A 22,406-nucleotide genomic window follows, 5' to 3' on the forward strand; every position below is an offset into this window, starting at 1 on the left:
ATTGGATGGATGGATGGATAGATATATAGGTGGATGGATGGATGGATGGATGGATGGATGGATGGATGGATGGATGGACGGACGGACAGACAGATGGAGATTAGACTCAAGCTCTGGAGCCTGCTTACCTGGGCTCAAACTACAACCAAAGCAAGTGTTTGTGTCCTAGTTTCCCCAAGTGCACAACGGGGTCATAGCTGTACCTAATTCAGGCTCATTATGAATTATTGCTTTCAAGGTGATTCTGGCTGACATTGAACAAGCTCTAGGTAAATGTTGATGTTTCCTGAATGTTCTTTGCACTGGAAATTGCTCCGAACACAATACTTTCCTTGGCTCTAACTTATCTGTTGAGATTGCCAACCATGCATTGTCACCAAAATAACCCCGTTTTGTTGAGTGACACTTTCCAGGTGACTGTGTGCATACATCCCGCATCCAAGCCTCTGCTGTGTGAGTAAGTCCTCGTGACATCAACCTTCCACAGGAGAAGGCCGTAGGTGAACTGTAGACGAGGTGGCTGCGGCACACACCCTGCCTGTTTTCCGAGACCTCGGCATGATCTTTTAACTGACTCCTTCCTATACCGCCCTGTCCCTCCTTGGCACCTGAACACAAAGGCCCTTTTAGACATTTACTTCGTGTTACCACAAAATCCAAAACACACCGAATTTCAGCTGTCCAAATATTTTTCAGGACTGGCTATTAAACGAATGTGAATTTGTTCAGATTTGTCACCAAGGGGGATGAAAGAGGCTTTGGGGACAACAGTAAGAAGCTGGAGTCACCAAAGTAGTAATAATATGCTCAGTATGGTAGCCTTCATGCTGAGGAAATTTTAAAACAGCACTTTAAGGACGTTGGGCAAAACCCAGAGATGCCAGCAGCATCATTTTAAAAAAGAAAAATAACGCAGTGCTGATTTTCACCAGCAGGTGGCAGTAGAGTAATAAGGGTAAAATAACAATATTTAAATATCATTAGGAAGGACTCCCCGGCAGGAGACTATCTCACCCAACCTAGTTAAGGCTTGCCTTAAGCAGGTTAAATCCAGGTCTTACCACTAAAACTGAACATACAAGGGTGTGCTAGCCTTTTCAAATCTCCCTGACCTCTTTGCATACAGAAAAATATATATATATATATACATATATATATATACATACACATATATATATATATATTTTTACAACGGGAGGGCTGGCCCCTCACCCATCGATCACTTATTAAGAAAATGCCTTTCAGCTAGATCTTACAGAGGCATTTTCTCAAAGGAAGTTCCCTCCTTTCAGATAACTCTAGTTTATGTCATGTTGGCATAGACCAGTCAGCACACTCAACAGAGGCACACAATGAGAGGAAACTCAGAAACTGGTGGAAGGGGTTGGCTTTGGGGAAAAATCCAAACGGGTGGAACAGTGTAATTAAAATGGTATTGGTCACATATGGAATGGTTAGTAAGTGTGGGTGCACGGGTGGGTGGGAAATGGATAGATGACCAGACCGGTGGGTAAAACATTAACTCAGAATACTTCAGGTGGCTACAAGGAAAATAATCCCAGGTTTTCAGTCATCTAAGACAAGGTTAGCATACTCTGCTTTGTTTGGGTAGGTAGTGACTCCTGGTCTCCAGAAGTCATAAGTACCAGCCAGCCATTGGTGTAGTAGGGACTCTATGACAGTGTGCCAGGTGTGTCGGACCAGGTGAGCCTTTGGGGAATCCTAGGACTCCTTTTAGACTCAGTGCAGAGGGAATGAAGTATCTCTGTGTGGGAGGAACATCTCAAGAATTTCACACTGCTTCCTCCAAAATCCTAGCCCCATCTTCCACCCTTGCAACTTCGGCCTGGGCTGGGAAGCCACAACCTAGCAGTTTGCTTGGAAGCGTATGCTGGTTTGGTTTTAGTAACTTTGTCTCTTTTTATTGAAATTCAGAAGAGGTGGACGGGTGGAAGCCTGGACCAGTCCTTTTAGATTCAGGTAAGCATCCAGCTGACCTCTTCATACCGATCAGACCAGATGCACAGCATTGAAGAATCAGGAGGAAATAACAGCTCAGCCGGTGGCTCAGGTGGTCCAGCCTAGACAGAGAGGTTTTTCTGAAGAGTTTCTCCAGGGACTTTCAGGTCCAGGGATGGGGTTACCAAACTTTCCTAAGGATACCTGGGCAATATTGGTTTCCCAAAAGGGAAAGAGAAGGCAAAGGCTGGAGTATGTGATTTCACTGCAAGATGGGTTTAGACCCTCGCTTCTCCTGGCAGCACGCACTGAAGTTCTTTATTAACGTCTGCTTCTGTGAGAATGGTATTCAGAAGGGCTGCCTGGCGGTGCTGCATGCCTTTAGTCCCAGCACTCAGGTGGCTAATGCAGGTGAATTTCTGTGAGTTTGGGGCCAGGCTGGTCTACATAGTGAGCTCCAGACCAACCAAGGCTACCTAGTAAGACGTTGTCTTAAAAGTTTAAATTAAAATTTTAAATAAAAATTTTAAAAAAGAAAGAGAGAAGCCGGGTGTGGTGGCGCATGCCTTTAATTCCAGCACTTGGGAAGCAGAGGCAGGTAGATTTATGAGTTCAAGGCCAGCCTGGTCTACCCTGTCTCAAAACAAACAAACAAACAAAACAAAAAACAAAGAGAGAGAGAGAGAGAGAGAGAGGGAGAGAGAGAGAGAGGAAGGAAGGAAGAAAGAAAGAAAGAAAGAAAGAAAGAAAGAAAGAAAGAAAGAAAGAAAGAAAGGAAGGAAGGAAGGAAGGAAGGAAGGAAGGAAGGAAGGAAGGAAGGAAGGAAGGAAGGAAGGAAGGAAGGAAGGAAGGAACATGGTATGACGTTTTCCATTCTCATCAATGTGTGTGTGTGTGTGTGTGTGTGTTTAACTGAATACCACATTCAATATTTGACCCTCTAACAAAGCCTTCGAAGCAAGGTGAGACAGGGATACGAAAGACCAACCTCTAAACTTAGCACTAAGTACACACACACACACACACACACACACACACACACTATAGTAGAGCATTGAGACATGTCCTTGCAAAGCATCTGGCTGAGAAATACCGTTAGACACCAAAAGAGTATTTCCAAATGACGTGAGGAGGTATGGAGAGCTGGCTGACCTTTAACAGGAAAATGAAATCACACTGAGAGAGAGAGAGAGAGAAAGAGAGAGAGAGAGAGAGAGAGAGAGAGAGAGAGAGAGAGCTCACTTCCACACCTGTTCCCACTGCTGGAAACTTCCAGAACTAGGCCTCCTGAAAACTGTTTCCTGCACATGTTTGCTGCCTCTGAGAAACTCGCTGGTCACAGCTATCCTAAGAGATCCGTGCTTATTGTCACCCTCTGTGTGCCCAGCCCTAACAAGCGGCCCCACCCCTGCCTAGCTGAACCTCACCCTCATACAACCTCTCCAAACATGAGCATTGTGTATCTCTGTCTCCAGCCTTAAGGTGCTGGGGGCGAGAGGCTGTCTTCTCTGCCCTTCTACTTGAACTGTGTTCCTCTCTGGGGCCCACACAACCTTTTCCAGATCGCCCTCACACATCTAACTAAACGTCTTTGTTTAGTGCCTCTGTCACCCAAATTTAGCCAAAGACCCATAGGTACTGAGCAGAGGAAAGCTTTGGACGAGACAAACTCACTTCTCCTGACCTCAAATTTTTCAGAATTTTAGAGAATAATCATTTATACCTACACATCTGTAATGTTTTCACATAAATAAACCAGAACTCAGATAGAACGAATTAAAACGAGAGCGGAACAGAGCCCCCTGAAGACCCAACAGCACCCTTGGGCGGGCTGTCGGTACTTAGGTTCCTCAGGATGGGCCCTGGGTAGAGAAGAGGCAGCTGGAAGCCAAGACCCAGAGCTGGGTATGAATGTCCGCTCTGTCCCGTTCTCTGGGGGTAAGGCCAGGCGCTTCCAAAGCTTGGAAATCACAGCAGCTTTTGCTTCTCTTTCCAGGATTTGTGCCAAAAGAAGAACTCAGCACACAGTCTTCGGAGCCAGTGCCGCAGGGAGATCCAAGTGAGTTAACTGAAGAGCTGGGGACCCCGGGGTGGTTTGAACATCTCTCTCCTCTCCTCTGCGTACTGACTTTCACTCAGACCCACCTCTCTCCTACCGCACAGCTATTGAGCTTCTACCTTCTGACACTTTGTTCTAAGGAGAATGGAGAGCTTTTGAAGGATTTAAAGTATATGTATGAGGGGTAGAGGATCAAGGGTTTTTTGGGTTTTTTTTTTTTGGTTTTGTAAGTCACCATGGCAACAGGGCGAAGACTGGGAAGAGATGTGGGGGCAGGAAGGGTGGATGAAAAGGATTGACGGGCTGATCGTCAGGGGTGGAGTACCATGGGAGTCAGAAAAGCCAGGCCTTGGAGTTAACCAGAAATTAGAGAAACTGGTAGAGTCAAGAAAGATAGAAGAGGAAGAATCTATAAGTTTGGAGTGGGGCAGGAGACAGGACAGTTAAAGATGACATCTGGAGGCCACTTGGCTGGCAAAGGCTTTTGTTGCAAAGCCTAACGGCCTGGGTTCCACCCACGGTGCTCCGGGGCTTCCTCTGATCTACACGCTGCGCCGTGACATCGTCATGCCCTCCCACACACACACTCGGTAAACGCATAGATCTAATTCATACTGTAAAAAAAAAAATGACTTGTGTGACTAGATAAATGTCACTGTGGTGAGGAACACAGGTCGGACCAGGGTTGGGGACAGGAAGGCTGTCTATGCCTGTCATTTGCCGTGAGATATTCAGCCCAATAGCAAGATCTAAAACTTGGACGAGATGGGACGCTTCAGTCTGAAATTCAGAGTCGGGGAGGAAGATGACAGTGACTATACATATTCTGTCTTTCTTCGTCAAATTAAAGAGAAGAAAGAATGTTAAATGGGTATTAAAATGCCTTAAAAACATTTAGAGTTGGAAGATGAACTGTGTGGTTCAAAGCAGAGACTCTATTATGTATCTGGTAAATGGAATGTAGATAAGGTTGAAACCAAACAGAAGGCGCACATATGATGAGCCTCGCTAGGCAGGGGAGAAAACGCCTGCGAGTATCAGAGGAGGGACTGGGGAGAGAGGGAAGGCGGAGAAGTGTAGTCTCTTCCAACATACCAAAGAGAGCACCTACAAATCGACCTAAAGCTGCCACTAGGCAGCTGAAACAAAGGTAGAAACAAGAGCCTCCATCCCAGACCCACTGACTGATCCTGCAGCCATAGTTACCAGTGGTCCTTGAGAGTGGCTCGCGGGTTATTTTGTGGGAACTTTCTAACACCTGTGACCTGGGCGTGCCTCTGATAGCTATCATCCAAAGTTACAAAACATGGACCTGGTGCGTTCTATAGCCCAAAGCATGAGTTTATCTATAGAACTACATTGCAGAGAGCGGTAGCACAGAATTATTAGCAGCGTGTCGATTCCTTGAGACACCACACATCTGACCTTTCGTCTTCATCCGGAACCTTTCTTGTGGCCGTAAATAAGACACCAATACTGAACTCCTACTGGCCCGATTCCACCCATTAATACTGACGTCAATCTCACATCAGTCTTTCTGTCTTTCCACAGAAGAAACCCACTGGGTCTTAGCCTGTATGTGCCATGAGATAGAAGCCTAAGTCATTAAGATGTCCTGGGAGTTTAGAGGCAGGGGCTTTTGCTCAGTAATAGAGTGTTGGCCTAGGAAGTGCAACAAGGCCTTGTGTTTGGTTCCAACGATGAAAAGAAAAAAAAAAAAAAAAAAGATCCTGGGAAGGGTAACAAAGGAGACTTCTGTCAGCAATCAGGCCAGGGAGCCAAGAGAGCTAAGCGGATAAATTGCTTGCTTCAAAACTGAACATGTTGTTCCTGAACATAGTTCAAGATGTAAAAAATGAGCAAAGTGTCCTTGAGGAACCCAAACGGATGCTACTGAATCCATGTACTGTTATCGCTGAAAATAAATGAAAAGGGGAAACCCCGTTATCCCCTCCTAGAATCGATTTTCCTCTATCTTAAAAGGCAATATTGAACTAATCTGCTGGCGTTTAGAAGGAAAACCTTTGTCCAGGAGTGCTTCTCAAACTTAGGGGTCATATTTAAAGGCAAATCTGATTTTCTATATTTGAGTGGATCCCGGGAGTCCGTATTTCCCACACCCCGTTGAGGTTGGTGGACCGAAAACCCTGAAGAACACTACTGCCACCTGCTGGCTATAATTCACGTTGCAAAGCAAGGCCTAGAAAAACAAGTGTTGACCATTAGAGAGAGGCCTTAGAGCAGTTCTCCCTGTCTTCCGCTTCATCTCTGACTTTAGTGGACTCTTTAAACCACACTTGGATTTCGCTAATTTCCTGAAATCTTCATCTCAGGGGTTATGCTTGGATGTAGGCACTATGGGAGAAAGCCAGCTGGACAGGGAAGGCTAGAAGGCACTTGTAGACTTGGGATAAAAAGCTCTGAGATTTTCTGAAGATGGCGTTGAGGCAGACAAGCATCCCTGTGGTCTCCTCCAAACCTCCTCTGTTTTCAGTAAGCCGTTTCAGCCCGTTCTCAAGTTCAACTTTTTCTCCATCCACGAATCTGCGTCACCACTCCTCAATAATTACTTCTAACCAATTTCGCTTCAAACTTTGTCAACTCAGAAACATTTAGTACTTTCAACAGCCCCCTTCCTTGCCTATAGGGCTTTTTGTTAATGGAGGACAGGCAACACCAGCCCCAAAGAAGCCCTGCAGTTTAGGGACATGTGTGCAGTTCCGCCCATGCCCACAAGGGGGTGCTGGCCACTGGGTGTTCTTGGATGCTGTCGCTCAAAATTCCTTACTCTCCTGTCTCCCTTGAAATACTCCCTTTCTGAAATACTCTTGTCTGCCAAAAGCATTAATGCAACAATCCATTCTTCATTTTTTAAATTAATGTTAAGGCTATATGGACTCCAATAAGTGCCTCAGCCCCGCAGTGAACAGTCAGTTTTCCCATACTTAGTCGTTCGGGGTACCACTACAGAGGACGATATCCAACACGGATTTGCTAGCCGTGTAGCATTCATTGAAAGGTTGAAGCTAGCCTTCAGCCCCACCATCCCTCCCTCAGCTCTTACTGTCCCTCCTGCACGGCAGATCCACCTTACCCCTGGTTTTTGTTTTCTGCGGTTTTGATTACCCGTCATCAATTGCGATCTAAAAATAGTAAATGGAAAATTCTAGAAATAAATAACCCTCAAGGTTTTATTAGTTATTATAGTATATTGTCATAATTATTCTTCTTTGTTACTAGTTATTGCTAGTCTGTTAGTGTGTGTAACTTATAAATTAAGTTATATATAAGCTATATATAATTTAACTTATATAATATATATATTCATATATATATAGTTTAATTCATACCGGTGAATTTATATTACATATAATTATTGCCCATATATGTGAAAACAGCTAAAATATATCATTTAATTCATTTTTTTTTTATATTCCCCTGAGTGGGAGACAAGATGGTTAGGTAGGAGCACTCAGAGTCAGGCCAAATCACAGAATGCTTTTCTGTCCCTCAGACTGCAAAATTGACTTGTCCTTCTTAATTGATGGGAGCACCAGCATCGGCAAGCGCCGCTTCCGGATCCAGAAGCAGTTCCTAGCGGACGTCGTCCAGGCTCTTGACATCGGCCCTGCCGGTCCCCTCGTGGGTGTTGTTCAGTACGGGTAAGTGCAGCTCGTGCTGAGCCCGGCTATCCCTGCGCCCCTAGCTGCAAGCCACAATGTGTCCTGAAGGACTGATTTCATTCTCTTCTCTAATGCAAATGTAAAAAAAAAAAAAAAAAAAAAAAAAAAAGGATGCAACCCAGCTGCCGTCGAGGACATAGGAGCCTTCCCAAAGGGAAGAAGAGGTTTGTACTACATGCTTGAAGTGAATGCCATTGCACTCCCATGATTGCTATAGACAGTATTCGTTGGTGGGGATTAAAGGTACTGCCAAGTCGTGAGTAAACTGGTTAGGCTATCGCCAGTTTCTTTATCTCTAGACAAAGAAAGCTAAATTCCCTTTAGCCTTGACTGTGAGGACATTTGTTTGGGAGACCTGGGGAAGATGCTAGTGGCCGCAGGGCTTTAGGTTGCACAGTCTCTTTCCCCCCAAACAACCTTGGCCTTTCTGAAGTATATGGATGAAGTCCACAGTGGCTGGGAAGCCCCAGGACACAGAAGGGGGGGCTCCACCAGTTGGCTGAGCACTGAGATGACGGGTCCTAGTCTGTGTGGTTATTTCACTAAGGGTAGGGCTTCTGGGGCCATAGCAACATTCCAACCCCAAGCTTGTTTTCTGTAATTCGGAATAATAAAGCAATCTTAGTTCAGATATGGGTGTGTTTCTCCCTACAAAAGAACCCAGATATGACAAATCATGATCAAAAGGACAAAACGCGCATACATCTCCATTTGTAGGCACATTTCAAACAGGCAGTCTGATCCACGGCTGCAAATGCTAGCCATCAAGGGGGCTTGGTTACCCATGATGCCTTTCCTCCTCAAATACCTGTAGGCAACAAGAGTTCAGCGCTCTTGCTCTAAAGCTCCAGGGACAGCACGACCATTCCTTCTGAATAAAAATAAGCATCCCAGTGCTCCAACCCCTCCTCCATACTTCTCCCAGTTGGCAAGCACTCCGAGGGCTAACCAGAGCAGTGCATTAGTTACGCTTTAGGTAGGAAGGTCTTAGCAGGTGTTTGGGTTGCTAGAAACATGCTAGTTACTCTACTTTGAGTTACGATAAAAAAAAATAAGTGAAAACGCTTTCTTCGTCAAATAACTTATAAAGTGTTTATTTCCAGAATTAAATTTGAACACATTTGTTCCCAACTTCTTTTTCTGTCACACACACACACACAAATTAGTAGCTTGGCTAACTGGCACTTAAAAATAGTTAAGAGTCAATTATAAATAACCAAATGCTGTGAAGGCCACCAATCAGTGTTTATGACCTATTGTGTGGTTTTGACTTGAAATCTGGAAGAAAAAAAGAAAAAGGTGGCTTGGGGGGGGGTTATTGTTTCCTTGTTCTTCAAATGTCAACCCGTTTTCATTCCTATGTTACTTTTTAAGATAGCGTATGCACAGCAAGCCTTCCTATAAAGAGCACACATAAGTATTTAGTTAGTGCCAGATATCCAAGTCAATTTTACCAGAGGATTCAAAGCTTGCTGTGTTATCTTGCATCAAAAATAGCTGATTTAGAAGCTTGTGTGTACCTGGGTTCCTGGTGTGATAGGAAAACAAGGTGATGGATATGTCAAGGGAAAAGAAGAATGATGGAAGAGGTGTTGTGTGCCAATGAGAATGTGGATTAAATAGTGTCTTAGTCAGGGTTTTACTGCTGTGAACAGACACCACGACCAAGGCGAGTCTCATAAAGGACAGCATTTAGTTGGGGCTGGCTTACAGGTTCAGAGGCTCAGTCCATTATCATCAAGGTGGGAGCATGGCAGCATCCAGGCAGGTGTGGTGCAGGAGGAGCTGAGAGTTCTACATCTTCAGCTGAAGATTGCTAGCAGAAGACTGGCTTCCAGGCAGCTGGGATGAGAGTCTTAAAGCCCACACCCACAGTGGCACACCTACTCCAACAGGGCCACACCTTCTAATATTGCTACTCTCTGAGCAGAGCATATACAAACCACCACAAATAGTAAATGTGGCAGGGAAGCAAAAGCCATAGAGGATCCTTCTACCCCCGTGGCCTCTAAGTTTATGTGTCAGCAACTTACTCACAGAGCAATGGTGATGCGAGGTGGGGACGGCCTGGGGTACCTAGCGATGGATGCATTAGAGACAACTGGGGGTACTTGGTGATAGATGCACTAGGGATGGCCAGGGTTAGTGTTAGACGCACACCATAATCAAGGGACCAGCTTAATTATCAAGAAGGTGGGTTTGTTATGAAATGGCTTTGGTCCTTCTTTTCTGTTACCCTCCACCATCTGCAGAGGGATGGCGTATCACTAAACCCTCCCCAGAAATGGCGTCTTCAACCTCCAGAAACATGAGAAATAAAATTAATTTTCCTAATAAAATGCCCCACCTGTAGCCTTCTCATACGGTGACACAAAGGGAGCACGGCCCCTCCCCAGTTCTCTCCTCCGTTTCCCTGACGTGACCACCATTTGGAAGAAAGCCTTCACAGCCTTGATTTCCAAGTAACTTTCAAACATATGCTCCAGTGTCTGCCTTTTCTCCAAGTGTATTAATTTTAATTTAAAGCATTTAGGGCAGATGTGTGTCTGTCCCTCCGTTTTATGCTCATATAAACGAATCTGTCATCTTCGCCTTGCCTGTAGCCGGGTGGAGGGAAGCATTGTGAACCGGCCGACAGGAGATCTGAATTCTGACCTTAGCCCTGCTGGAGGACCTTACGCAATCACTTAACCTCTCCGTGTAAGTGCTGACACCTGTAAAATATGGGGTCAACTGATGATTTATTAGGGCTCCGCCAGCCCTGGCATTGTATAATTCAACGGCTTGCTCAGAAGAAAGCCAATAAACAGACGTTGGGCTAACAGGCCAGCAAGCTGCTTCCTCTTGCTCACAGCCCCAGATTGCAGGGTGGCCTGACAAGGCCAAAAGGAGTCACGCCATCCAGCTGAAATTGCTCTTTATTGAAGGTGTTCATCAGTCGCACCCCACCCCGCATCTCTCTTCAGTCCTTTCATCACTAAATGGTATTAACACTGGCAGAGGAGGAGAGTGGGTGGGAGAGACAGGACAAGGTGCTAGCTGCTGGCAGGGAAAAGCTTGTCGCTTTTCGGGGTGGGAATCTGACCCCTCTCACGGCCTCGGGGCACTCACCAGATCCGATTGCCTTCTGTGTGAGTCGGGGTTCTCCAGGGGAACAGAACCAATAGGCAATATGATTATCTGAATGGGTTTATTTGATTGGCTTACACAATTAGAGCCTAGATAGTCCCACAGAAACTGCCTGCAGGCCAGTTGAGCCAAAGGAGTCAGTAGCTGACTGGGCCAGGAAGCTGAAGAGAAAACAGTGACAGTTTGAGGCTCCATCTGAGGCCGAATGCTTGCCTCCCCAGAGAACTGCTGGTTCGAGTCCACACTGAAGAAGCTGCCATCCATGGGCGGGCGGCAGCAGAGTAAAGCAAGCACATAGCTCACAACGATGCGGGCACCAGCCCCCTCCTTCCGCTTTAAATTTTTATTGATTATTTATTTATTATTTGTGTGTGTGTGTGTGTGTGTGTGTGTGTGTGTGTGTGTGTGTGTGTGTGTGTGTGTAAAGAGAGAGAATATGCAATCATATGCACGTGGAAGTCAGAAGACAACTCGCAAGAGGTGGTCCTCAATTCTTCCGCCATGGCCCTAGGGAATAAATCTTGGTTGCCAGACTTGCACAGCAAGCAGCTTTACATATCTAGGAGTTGTGCCTCCGTTTCTCTGCTCTCCTATTCCCTCCCGGCCCTCAGACTGTCCAACGCCAACAGCAACATCCACACCCTGGGTGGCTCTTCCTCAGTCTGTTTATATCCACATACCAAAACTCTCTGGATGCACTGTCTCTCGAGGCGCACCCAGACATATACCGACCATATTGCTAGGTATCTGCACTCCCACGTGGAGATAAAACCATCCCTTTACATCAGAATCATGGAGCCTAAAGACTCCTGGTATTTACCTTGCTGTGGTGAGGTCTCCAGGCTCTGCCCAGAGATGCCTACCCCATCAAGAACAGCCTCAGAGAGGAGGGAGCAGAGGATCAGAGGGACCTGAGGAGACCCGGTGACAAACCATCTCCACCTCTCAGGTGTCCACCTTCATTTCCACTGTTGCTGCCACACACACACACACACACACACACACACACACACACACACACACACACAGCTTCAAGAGGTCCTCATAGGTGGGTGTGGTGGCGCACGCCTTTAATCCCAGCACTCAGGTGGATTTCTGAGTTCGAGGCCAGCCTGGACTACAAAGTGGGTTCCAGGACAGCCAGGGCTATATAGAGAAACCCTGTCTCAAAAAACCAAAAAAAAAAAAAAAAAAAAAAAAAAAAAGAGTTCCTCAGACAGCTGACTCAGAATTCAGACTTTGAAGTTTAGAATACATGAATTCAATTAAGAACTTCAAAGTCCCGTGCCAAGTAGTAGCAAGCAGGAAATAGGAAAAGCCCAAGATGTAAAAAGTTGTGAAATGCAACACGTTGGATTCTTCAGGAGCCCTAACTGATTCTATGGGGACACAGACCAGGCCCATAAGTAGCCGAGTGACGTGAACTGAGTGTCAAGTGTGAAATGTGTTCACGAGACTGAGGAGTCCCTGGTCACTCGCTGAGTGTCTCTTGGGCTCTTTGCTTGTTTGTTCTATTCTCCTCTTAGAGACCAGCATTCTTTAGCAGGCCTTTCTCCCCTCTGCCCTGCCGGCACAGCTCATAACCCATAATCATGACACCCTGTCAGCCGCCGTGGTGGCCTCCAATAGAACAGGTGGCATTAGGTGCAGACTCAGACACACCACGCGTCTTTCCTAGGAACACCTACTAAATGTCCAAGCCTGGGAAGAGGGCAACTATCAGACAGGTTAATCCTTCAAATGTCAAACAGAATCGACTCCAAAAGCAGACTGTTGCTCACGCACTAGAAAAGCAGTTTACAGTCGATGCTTTCCACCAGTCCAAAGGCAGAGGGCCGGTGCTAGAACCCAAGGTCACAGGTCAAGGCCCCATCTTGCACATGCATTCTAAAGTTACAACTATACAATCAGTAGGCGTGTGGTTGCACTTAATATCAAGGGGTACACAAACAGAGGAAAACACAGCCAGAGCTTGTTGTTATTAGGTAAACTCTAGCAGTTAGGGTGGTTGTAAAGAGCATACAGGCCTAACTGCCCCCCTAGAACATCCACAGGTGTTAACTGCCCCCCTAGAACACCCACAGGTCTAACTGCCCCCTAGAACAACCACAGATGCTAACTGCCCCCTAGAACATCCACAGGTCTAACTGCCCCCTAGAAAATCCACAGGTATTAACTGCCCCCCTAGAACACCCACAGGTCTAACTGCACCCTAGAACATCCACAGGTCCTACTGCCCCCTAGAACACCCACAGGTCTAAATGCCCCCCCCAAACACCAACAGGTCTAACTGCCCCCCTAGACATCCACAGGTCCTACTGTCCCCCTAGAACACCCACAGATGCTAACTGCCCCCTGGACTTCAGTTTTTTTTTTTTTTACTTCAGCCCTATAAGTGGAAAAGAATTATGCATTTTCTCTTGAACTTCATTGCCAACTCCAGGACATCGAAATACGAAACTTGTTTCCTTTGTCCTTAGGTTTACTACACTATCTCCTTTGTAGGCCGTGACTGGTGCTACACCTCCTATATTTTCTTGCTTTTCATCCCTGCGATTTTCCAGCCTTGAAGACTTGCAGCCACATACAGAGAGAGGAGCAGTAGGCATGCTGGAGCCTTCTGTGGATCAGTGGCGCCACCTATCCGCAGACAGTCAGAGTGGAGGGAGGAGATAAAGGCTGCATTGCAAGTGTAGCAGAGTAATGGCCCTAACAGCTCTCCACATGCAAATGTCTGAGGGCTGTAAACCAAAGAGACCATGCAACATAATTAGAGAGAGATGGTCACCTAGCTGACCCAATGTGACAAGTCTGTGAAAGCAGAGGACCCTTCCTAGCTACTGTCCACCAAGGACACCCGCTGGACGACTACAGAGGTGCCTGTTGCAGGCTTTGAGAACAGGGGAGGAAAGGGTCATTAGCAAGGTACATGGGTATTCTCCTGAAGATGTGCATCCTGGCAGCACCTCCAGCTCTGGGATCTGCAACTTGGGAACTGTCAAGCTGATGTGTATTGTTTAGGCCGTACATTTGCACCACTGAAGCACGCAAGCTTCCAGGAACTACCAGAACCCTAACATAGCCAACTGCCTGTCACCTCCCTAGCTCTGTGCCTCTTGAAAAGACCCCACCTAGACACTGGCTTCCCTCAGAGAGACAGGCAGACAAGCCGTGTAAGCTCTGGTCCTTAGAAAGACTGAGGCTTCAAGGCCAGCGACCTGAAAACGCAATACCCAAAGGAATATTGGGGCCCATAGGGTAAAAGTTTTGTCACACAAAAATGAGAACCCTGGTTCCTATCCCAAGAACCCATGTGCAAATCTAGACAGTGCAGCATGCATTTTCAATGGTAGTGTGGCTACAGGGAGATGGGAAACAGAAAGGGTAATTCAGGAAACTCCTGGGCCAGCTAGTGCAGTACAGAACTTAACTCTGTGCCTCAAAACAAGGTAGAAGGCGAAGACTGACAGGAGAGGTTGTCCTCTGCCAGCTATACATGTTCTATGTAAATGCTTACCCATACTTACACACATTCACATCTATATTCCATATGCTTGCATCATATACCACACACAGGCACACACACACACACATGTATACATATATGATAAGAGAGAGGGAATTTTAAAAAAGAATCTTGGGCTTTTTCTTCTCTGTATGTGAGGTCTAATCTTAATTGTCAACTTGCCTACATCAGAAATTAACTGGGACCCAAGCTACTGGGTGGTCTGGTGAGACATTGTCTTAATAAGATTATTACAAGTAGGAAGACTCATCTTAAACCTGGGCTACACTACACTCCAGCAGAGAGTGGCTAAGATGAGTTTATTTTAATACTGCTATTAGTTACATAAGAACTCAATTCTGGAAGACTCTATCCCACCCTTTCTGATGCTAGGAAATCCAAGTCCAAGTCCTCTGATATACAAAGTCCCTCAACCGATTGGCCCAGGCTAGCTAAGACTGGCAGCACCTTCTCTAGTGAAGCTCAGAGCTGTTGAGGGGTTGGAGCAGGAGTCATTTTCAATATGAGCCCTCCAGGGGTAAGCTTGTCACCTTCCCTTGTACCGCCAGCATGTTCCCTCTTCCAGATCTCACAGGGGTGCCTCATTTCATTGACCAAGTCCACACCTTCCCTATTTCGGCCCACAATGAAAATTAAATGGCTAAATATAGATAATTTTGCCTAATTAGAGGGAACAGTTTTTAAAAATCCTTGCTAGAGGAAATACAATTAGCTAATATTTCTGTACTGACAAAACAAATTATTTCGAAAAGTTCGTCCATTTGTTGACAGGGTTTGGAGGTAGACCAGTAGGCTCTGGGCTATCAACAGAACAGTAGGGTTAAGACCTTAACAGAAGTCCTCCAAAATCCAGGGCCTCCTGAATCTCCCTGAGAATGAATCACTAGATTCTTTACTTTAGAAACTCCCAGGCTGGTGTTTGATTTTCTTCTTGAAGATATATCAAGTAACCCACATGGTTTAACAAATGTAGATAGTGAGTTTAGCATCAAGGAAGTAGGACTCAACCTACCTGCTTCCTGACACAAACCCTTCAGAGAAACCACTGGTACTCACTTCTGGCAGGTATCCTTGCTTCCTAAACCTGCTCCCAACAGCCATTTGCTATTGTGCAAATCAGCCCTTTCTATACTCAGAAAATGTCTTGGCTCTGCATTACTTTCTTTGCTTTAAGCCTAGTTTTTTTTTTCCAAATGTAGAACAATTTTATGTTTTGTCCTTAAACCATAAACCTCTTTATTTTCTCTCTTGTTTTCAAATTATATCTCTAATCCTGCTGAGGCAGAAAATGTGGTTTCATTTCATGAGAACTTGTAATAAAATTAAAAATTCAAAGATTGCCTACACAAAAATATTACAGCCATAATCTTTTAAATGTTACTTTTCCCTCTTTTCTATTTTCATAACCAAATACCTGAAGGTTGTTAACTTATAAGGAAGATAATTTTATTTAGATCACATTTCCAGAGGTTTAAGTGTGTTACCAAATTTGCCTAACTCTGGTGAGGAGCTTATGGCGGGCGTTACAAGGGACAGAGGTACATATGAGACATATTCTGAAGAACTATGGAGAAGTTGCCAGGTTCCTCATAACAACCCATTCTTGTGAGAATCAACCCAGTCCCTAAAGGTCTTCATTAATTCCTTCCAAAGATAAGTTTTCTCAGTAAGTGGATACCATCCACTAGGGTCACATCTGACACCTACCTATCTTAGAGATTCTGCCATGTTAACACCATGACTCAGAAGACCAAGCCCCCAATATATGAACTGTTTAGGAGAAGTAGAATCTAAACCACAGTGGCACATAGTCCAGCTATTGGACTATGAAAAATAACCAGGAGACTGCCAGGCAGCCAGCCTATGCATCCTGAAAAAGAACAAACAACACCCATGCATGCCAATACTCTATTCTAACAGTCACCATAAGCTTACATACAGGTTAACAATCCATTCATTCCCTTGATTTAATCAGAATGAAATTCGGTAAGCATTATTATTTACCATGTACTAAGCCATTCTGTCCTGTGACATTGAAAAGAAATATTAATATAAGATTTATCTAAGTGGTTTGATTACAAGTTCCAGGAAGACCCTTGGCAAACCAGTTCCGTGTCTTTGCCCATAATCATAATCACCATCAATTCAACCATTGGGAAGGATTTCAGAGGTCCCATGTTCAACCTTTGAATCCACTAAGAAAGATATGTGATAGATTTTCTTCTCTTTAGGACTCCACAGTCTAGTTAAGGAGGAAATATTTTTAAAGAAATGACATTAAATAAAATGAAAAGCATCTTTCATCAAGTGTATGATCAGCTGGACTATGTGCCTCTAAGGACCAGTCTGTGTGTGATGTGTAAATGCTTGGTGTGGCGCAGGAAGGTGGAGACAGGTGGAGCTCTGAGGCAGGGTGCTCTACCACACAGACAATGAGCCAAGGAAGAAGACAGCTGGGCCCTTCCTCCCCTCATGGGCGTGTTCCCCAGTGTGTATTCCCTCTTAGGTGCTAAGCACTAGGGATCCAGAGTCAGGAAGATGACCTGCTCTTGGGTTACAGCTGAACCTCAGGATCTGTGTATCTACTTATCTGCAGATTGGCTGACTCACCAAAATGCACATTCATTTTAAAAACACGTTAGTAGGCTTTCACAATCATTTCTAGTAATATGCTGAGGTGGGGGTGGGGGGAGTATTTAGTTACCTGACTAAACAAGGTTGAATGAGGTAACACATGGCCTTACTGTCTTGGCTCTTTCCTAGAGTCATTTTAATAGTTAATTTATAGCTCTCTCTCTCTCTCTCTCTCTCTCTCTCTCTCTCTCTCTCTCTCTCTCTCTCTCTCTCTCTGTGTGTGTGTGTGTGTGTGTGTGTGTGTGTATACACGAGCACACTTTGCTTTGAGACTGTTATTTTAAAAGTAAAAAGAAAGCTAACATGAGGCTCACAGAAACATATTTGCCAGGTAAGCACATGTGGGCATAAGTCACTTGCATGTAAGCACAGGTGGCCATGAGTCACCTGCACTAAGTACAGGTGGGCATGAGTTGCCTACAGGTAAGCACAGATGAGCCTAATTTACCTACAGTTAAGACGAGGGGGGCATGAGTCACCTGCAGGTAGCACAGGTAGGCATGAGTCACCTGCAGGTAGTACAAGTGGGCATGAGTTACGCATGGGTTAAGATGAATGGGCAAGGGTAACAGTTGGTTATGGACTCCATGGTCTTGAGTCAGAAGTTTAGTCCTTTGGGAAAAGGAGAGGAAATGTGCCCATCTGCAGGTGAGTGTACTCCAGACAGTGCTGAAGGAACGTCTACAGTGTAATGACGGTGTGAACTAGGAGCAAGTCTGCGTTCACAGACTCTTGAGAGAGGGGCTGATTGAAAAGTAAAGAGAAGGGCTAGGCGTGGTGGCACACACCTTAAATCACAATGCTTGTAGGTGGGCAGATCCCAGTGAGCTCGAGGCCAGTCTGGTCTGCATAGAGTTTCAGGCTAGCTTGTGAGATGTGAGATGCTATCTAAAAACAAAACAAAGAACCAGAAAAGGAGATGGGCTTTGATTCAGTGGGAGGCCCTAGTTCTAGTGTCGTTTCTGTGGCTGGGATAGAATACTCTGGCAAAAAAGCAACTTAGGAGAAAACGGATGTATTCCAGCCAGTAATTCCTTGTTGGAGTACTGAGGAGAAGTCAAGACAAGGATTCAGGACAGCTCAACACAGTCAAGAGCAGCGAGACAATAGATGAAGGGTATAGTGCCCTTCACTTTTAGGCTGGCCCTTTCCACATCAATTAAGGTGACCGAGACAATCACACATAGACATACTCATAGGCCAACCCAATGTAGACAACCTTCACTGAGGCTCTCTTCCCAGGATCTTCTAGGTTGTATCAAGTCAACAATTAGCATTATCACAGTGCATGCATACAGCATGAGTCCACCACAGAAGAGAACAACAGACCCATCATGAACTGCATTGCTGTGAAGCTAAAAGTCAAAGACATTTAAGTCACATTGCACGCCCATGAGGAAATGCCCAACATTTTTAGCTACTGTTTTATGTATCGCACTCTCTTTAAAGGCATGCTCCCAGTGACCTTATTCCTTCCACTACCTCAGGGTTTTTACTACCTCCTAAGAATGCCAGTCTCGACACATGAGCCTTTGAGAGACAGTCCAGATCCAAGTAGAACCTTAGTCATTCAGTCAGGAGACCAAAATCTAAAGCCGGGTGAGACTAGGAAGGTTGGAAGAGCTATGGGAGACGGGTAAGAGGAAGGTCTGACTGGATGTGGTGAGAATGCTAAGCACTGGATAGCTCAGGAATACAGATATCAAGGAACACAGAAGAGGAGTGGAGCTGAGCATAGCCGACTGGAAGGAGAAACGCCTTCAGTTTGAGAACTACCAAATCTGGGTACCGTCTGATGGAGATACGGGAGGGCCATTGCATGTATACCTGAGGTTCGAGAGAGGGAACTTGCCAGTGTGTACTGACAGCTGTTGACCAGTTGAGAAGGTGTCCATGATGGGAGCACCCAGGAAACCCAGACTGCACAAAGTGGGACAAGAAATGTTGCTCATTTGGTACTGTTCACTGGGGACCTTTATGTGCCATGCACTCTGTGATAGGCTATGAATTAGAGAGAGTTGAGTCAGCTAGGGCTGGGGGTGAAGGGAGAATAAAAAACATGAAAAGAGAAAGCAGAAAGACTACTCACTAGACTATAGGAAATCCTATAGATAAATAAATAGGAGAAAAGGAGAGTTAATTGGTATGTTGTAATTAAATCACGAATGCTTTGAAAACCAAACTATGAAGTCTAACAATAGGAGTACTTTTTTTTTCTTAGCATGATAAAATAACTAATGTTTGAAGTGAATATCTCATAGTTCTGGGGTCCAAGGGCAGGGACAGCAGCATCAACTCAGGTCTGGTAGGATCCTCAGAAGATAGCAAGAATACAAGGCAGTGGGCCATCACATTGCCAGTCAGGATGTCAGAGAGCCATCCAAAGTTCAACCTCACTCTTATGGTGACTCACTGGAGTTCAAGGCTCCCACCATGGGCACCACAATCCCTTTCAAGTGACCTCAGCATGTCACACTAGACCTACACTCATCAAGGTTTTACGATCACTTACTAGTGACACCTTAGGGACTAACCTCCCAAGATGTGAACCCAAATTAATACTCAAAGCACAGCAAGGAGCTTCATTCATGCACTCATTTGCTCACTCACTCATTCATTCTTGATGCTGGGGATTGAAGCCAGAGCCTAACCCACACTAACCAGGCACGAGCTAAGTTGGACGCTGTGGGTCAAACCCTGAGATTTGCACTTGCTCAGCATATTCTCCACCACTGCTCTACACCCAGAGCCCCCTGAGGATTTCTGAACAGAGCAGTCTTACGGGCAGAGTTAGAACAGAAGGAAGAACCCTCTGGCAGATGCTACTGCCGGCCGGCACTGCCACAGCTAATAGGATCTCATAATAGAATCAGGAATAAAAGTTAAGGCGGGCAGAACTGTTGGGACATGATGGATGGGGACATGGGAGCATTATGTGAACAAGTGCTGGGTTTGAGGTCAGTGACTGGAGGCAAAAACAGCACTTACCAAATGAACTGCTGTGAAGATAGTGGACCCTTGAGCTTGCTAACACCTGCCACACGGATAAGCATACCTTCTGGGTATAGCTAAGATCAGCTTAAGACAGTGAAGTAGGTTGGAAATAGGAAAGGAAGAGGGATGGGAAGGAGTCAGAGAAGGCTTCCTTTGTCTGAAGTCCTGAGGACTAGTTAGTCACCTCCGGACCACACTGCAGTCCCAAGATCCTGCTAAGAACACACCTTAGCGTTCTCACCCCAATCTGTCCAAGTAGCTGCTCCGTGCTGGAAATGCTTTCACAAGACCTCCCACCTCTTGAGGACTTGGTCCCACAACCTGTCCTGGCTCTGTGATATGCAGGCTCCCTTGATCAGAAACTTGGAGTTTCAAGATGACAGCATGTTTGAACCAAGCCAGGGCTCTTCGGAAGCATGCAGCCCTCTGTGGCTGCACAGGATGTGTGTGCACTAAGGGGGTCTGCTCTGCCTATGGTTGAGTGGCAGTGGCTCCAGAGACATGTCCTTGCTGCACCGTGACTAGGGGTGCACACACCTGGCACAAACTTCACCCCTCTGGTACTCCCCCACACCCTCTGCTTGACAGTTTCAAGCCTGTTCTCGTTGCTCTCCCACGCATGCATACTCGTCTCTAGGGAAGGGTCCTTATTCTGTCTCACCAGTGAAATCACTCCAGATCTGTTGCAGCTGCCTCTTTTCAGCCTTCAGGGAGATGACTTTGACCTTCTGGTGATATTTTACTCATGTCACCTACTTGCAGGAGTCACAAAATGAGATGGGTACAGTGGTCTTCCTGACACCACTGTTCATAATTGGTTCCAGTGCTAGGGGGCACCCAGGGCATGGCTAACAGCTGAGACTCTCTGGTTACCCAGGGCATGGCTAACAGCTGAGACCCTTCCTGCAGAGGGCCTAATCAAGAGACATGGAGAATTCAATGATCTTCTTCCTATAGTAGAATCCCACTGGATATTATCAATGTGACTGTTTTTTGAAGATGTTTTTATCTCTATAACCCAAAGACTTAAATGACTTCTCAAGATTACACAGGTAGACTGAGAGATCCTGGGGATGGAGAAACCATTGTCCTGACTCATGTACTCTCCGATGGCCCCACCAAGCTAGTCCACATTTCCAATCCAGTGTTCACACCATGGCCCTAATTAAGCCAACGGATTACAAAACCAACCCAAAAGTCATGAATCTGGGAAATGGAGCAGTTAAAGGTGGAAGGGGGTGTAGGTGGCAGTAATGGGGGATGGGAGGAAGATAAGAGGCTAAAGGAGAGAAGATGGTCAGAACACATCCTATACAGATGTACATGTAAGATGTTGTCAAGCCACAAAATCAAGAAAAGAAAAGGCAATTCCATCACCGAGGAAATAAACTAAAGAGAGTTTTTCTGCTCTAAGAAGAAGCCAAAAGGTCACAGAGGCATCATGTGGCACAGCCAAAAGTAGAACTCAGCCTTCCAAGCCTGTCCCCAGAGCAGCCTGCTGTCCCTACCTTGCCTGTGAAGGACCCCAGGCTTCCTTGTTCTCTGTGGAGTACTTCATGAACACTGTGTCAGGCGTTGTCACAGCACCCATTTTTGTTTGTTTGTGAAAGAACCCACCGTGATATCTGCCTTCCTCCAGAGGGAATAAACTTCCCAGCTAACTTTCATTTCTTGTTCTCTTTAGAGACAATCCTGCTACCCAGTTTAACCTCAAAACTCACATGAATTCTCAAGATCTGAAGACAGCTATAGAGAAAATTACCCAGAGAGGAGGCCTTTCTAATGTAGGTATGTGACCCAGATTCGAGTAATTCTTCCTGGTTACCATGGTACACCTTCAATGTGGCTGCCTGATAATATTCTATATTGGAGGAGGTGGAAAAAAATAACCCATCAAGAAATGACACACAGCCTCTGTATCTTTCCTAATGTATTACCACAGATTCAGGTACAAAGTGGTCAGAACTCTTGTGCCTCCGACTTCCTATCCATCTGGTTCTCTGGTTGCAGCCATATCCCTCAGGCCTAGAAGGACAGCTATTGTGACTACTTCATGGCTGGCCTATAAGCTGCCAACCAGTTAGTACCAATTTTTTGTCACCAGTTCTACTCAGGAGGTCCTTTAGGGGGTTCTTGCTCCCATCAAAGTTGTTGTAGTGGTGACTTTGTGGAGAGGGGAGTCCCGTGTTTGAAAGTGGGTCACCTGTAGTGTCTGAACCTCAGGAGGGGGTGGACGCCACTAGAAGTCCAAAATCTCGTCCTCAGTGGGACAGCTCCAGAAGTCCCATTTTGCCTGGTTTAAGCAGAGGAGGATGGACAACAGGGAATGTTCCCACCCCGGCCATGCCCAAAGGCTGGAAGCAAGGCTGGCTGTGCTCCACAGAACTTCCACCGCTGTAAGGCCAAAGAAATCCAAGTGCAA

The 22,406-nt window shown here is 45.7% G+C and overlaps 1 protein-coding gene across 5 annotated transcripts in view; it reads left to right on the forward strand.

Moving 5' to 3' along the window:
* Positions 1-22,406, forward strand: part of Vit (vitrin) — a 119,359-nt gene that overhangs the window by 89,838 nt on the left and 7,115 nt on the right. For 4 of the 5 annotated variants that reach the window (NM_028813.2, NM_001197028.1, XM_006525029.4 and 1 more), the window contains 4 exons: positions 1,936-1,980; positions 3,956-4,018; positions 7,533-7,680; positions 21,669-21,772. In NM_028813.2, the coding sequence (NP_083089.1) occupies positions 1,936-1,980; positions 3,956-4,018; positions 7,533-7,680; positions 21,669-21,772 (360 nt within the window). The remainder of the gene's footprint in view (positions 1-1,935; positions 1,981-3,955; positions 4,019-7,532; positions 7,681-21,668; positions 21,773-22,406) is intronic. The other variant, XM_006525028.3, reaches the window with a different exon arrangement.

Source organism: Mus musculus, chromosome 17 (assembly GCF_000001635.26).
Source record: "Mus musculus strain C57BL/6J chromosome 17, GRCm38.p6 C57BL/6J".
In the NCBI taxonomy this organism is placed as follows: Eukaryota; Metazoa; Chordata; class Mammalia; order Rodentia; family Muridae; genus Mus; species Mus musculus.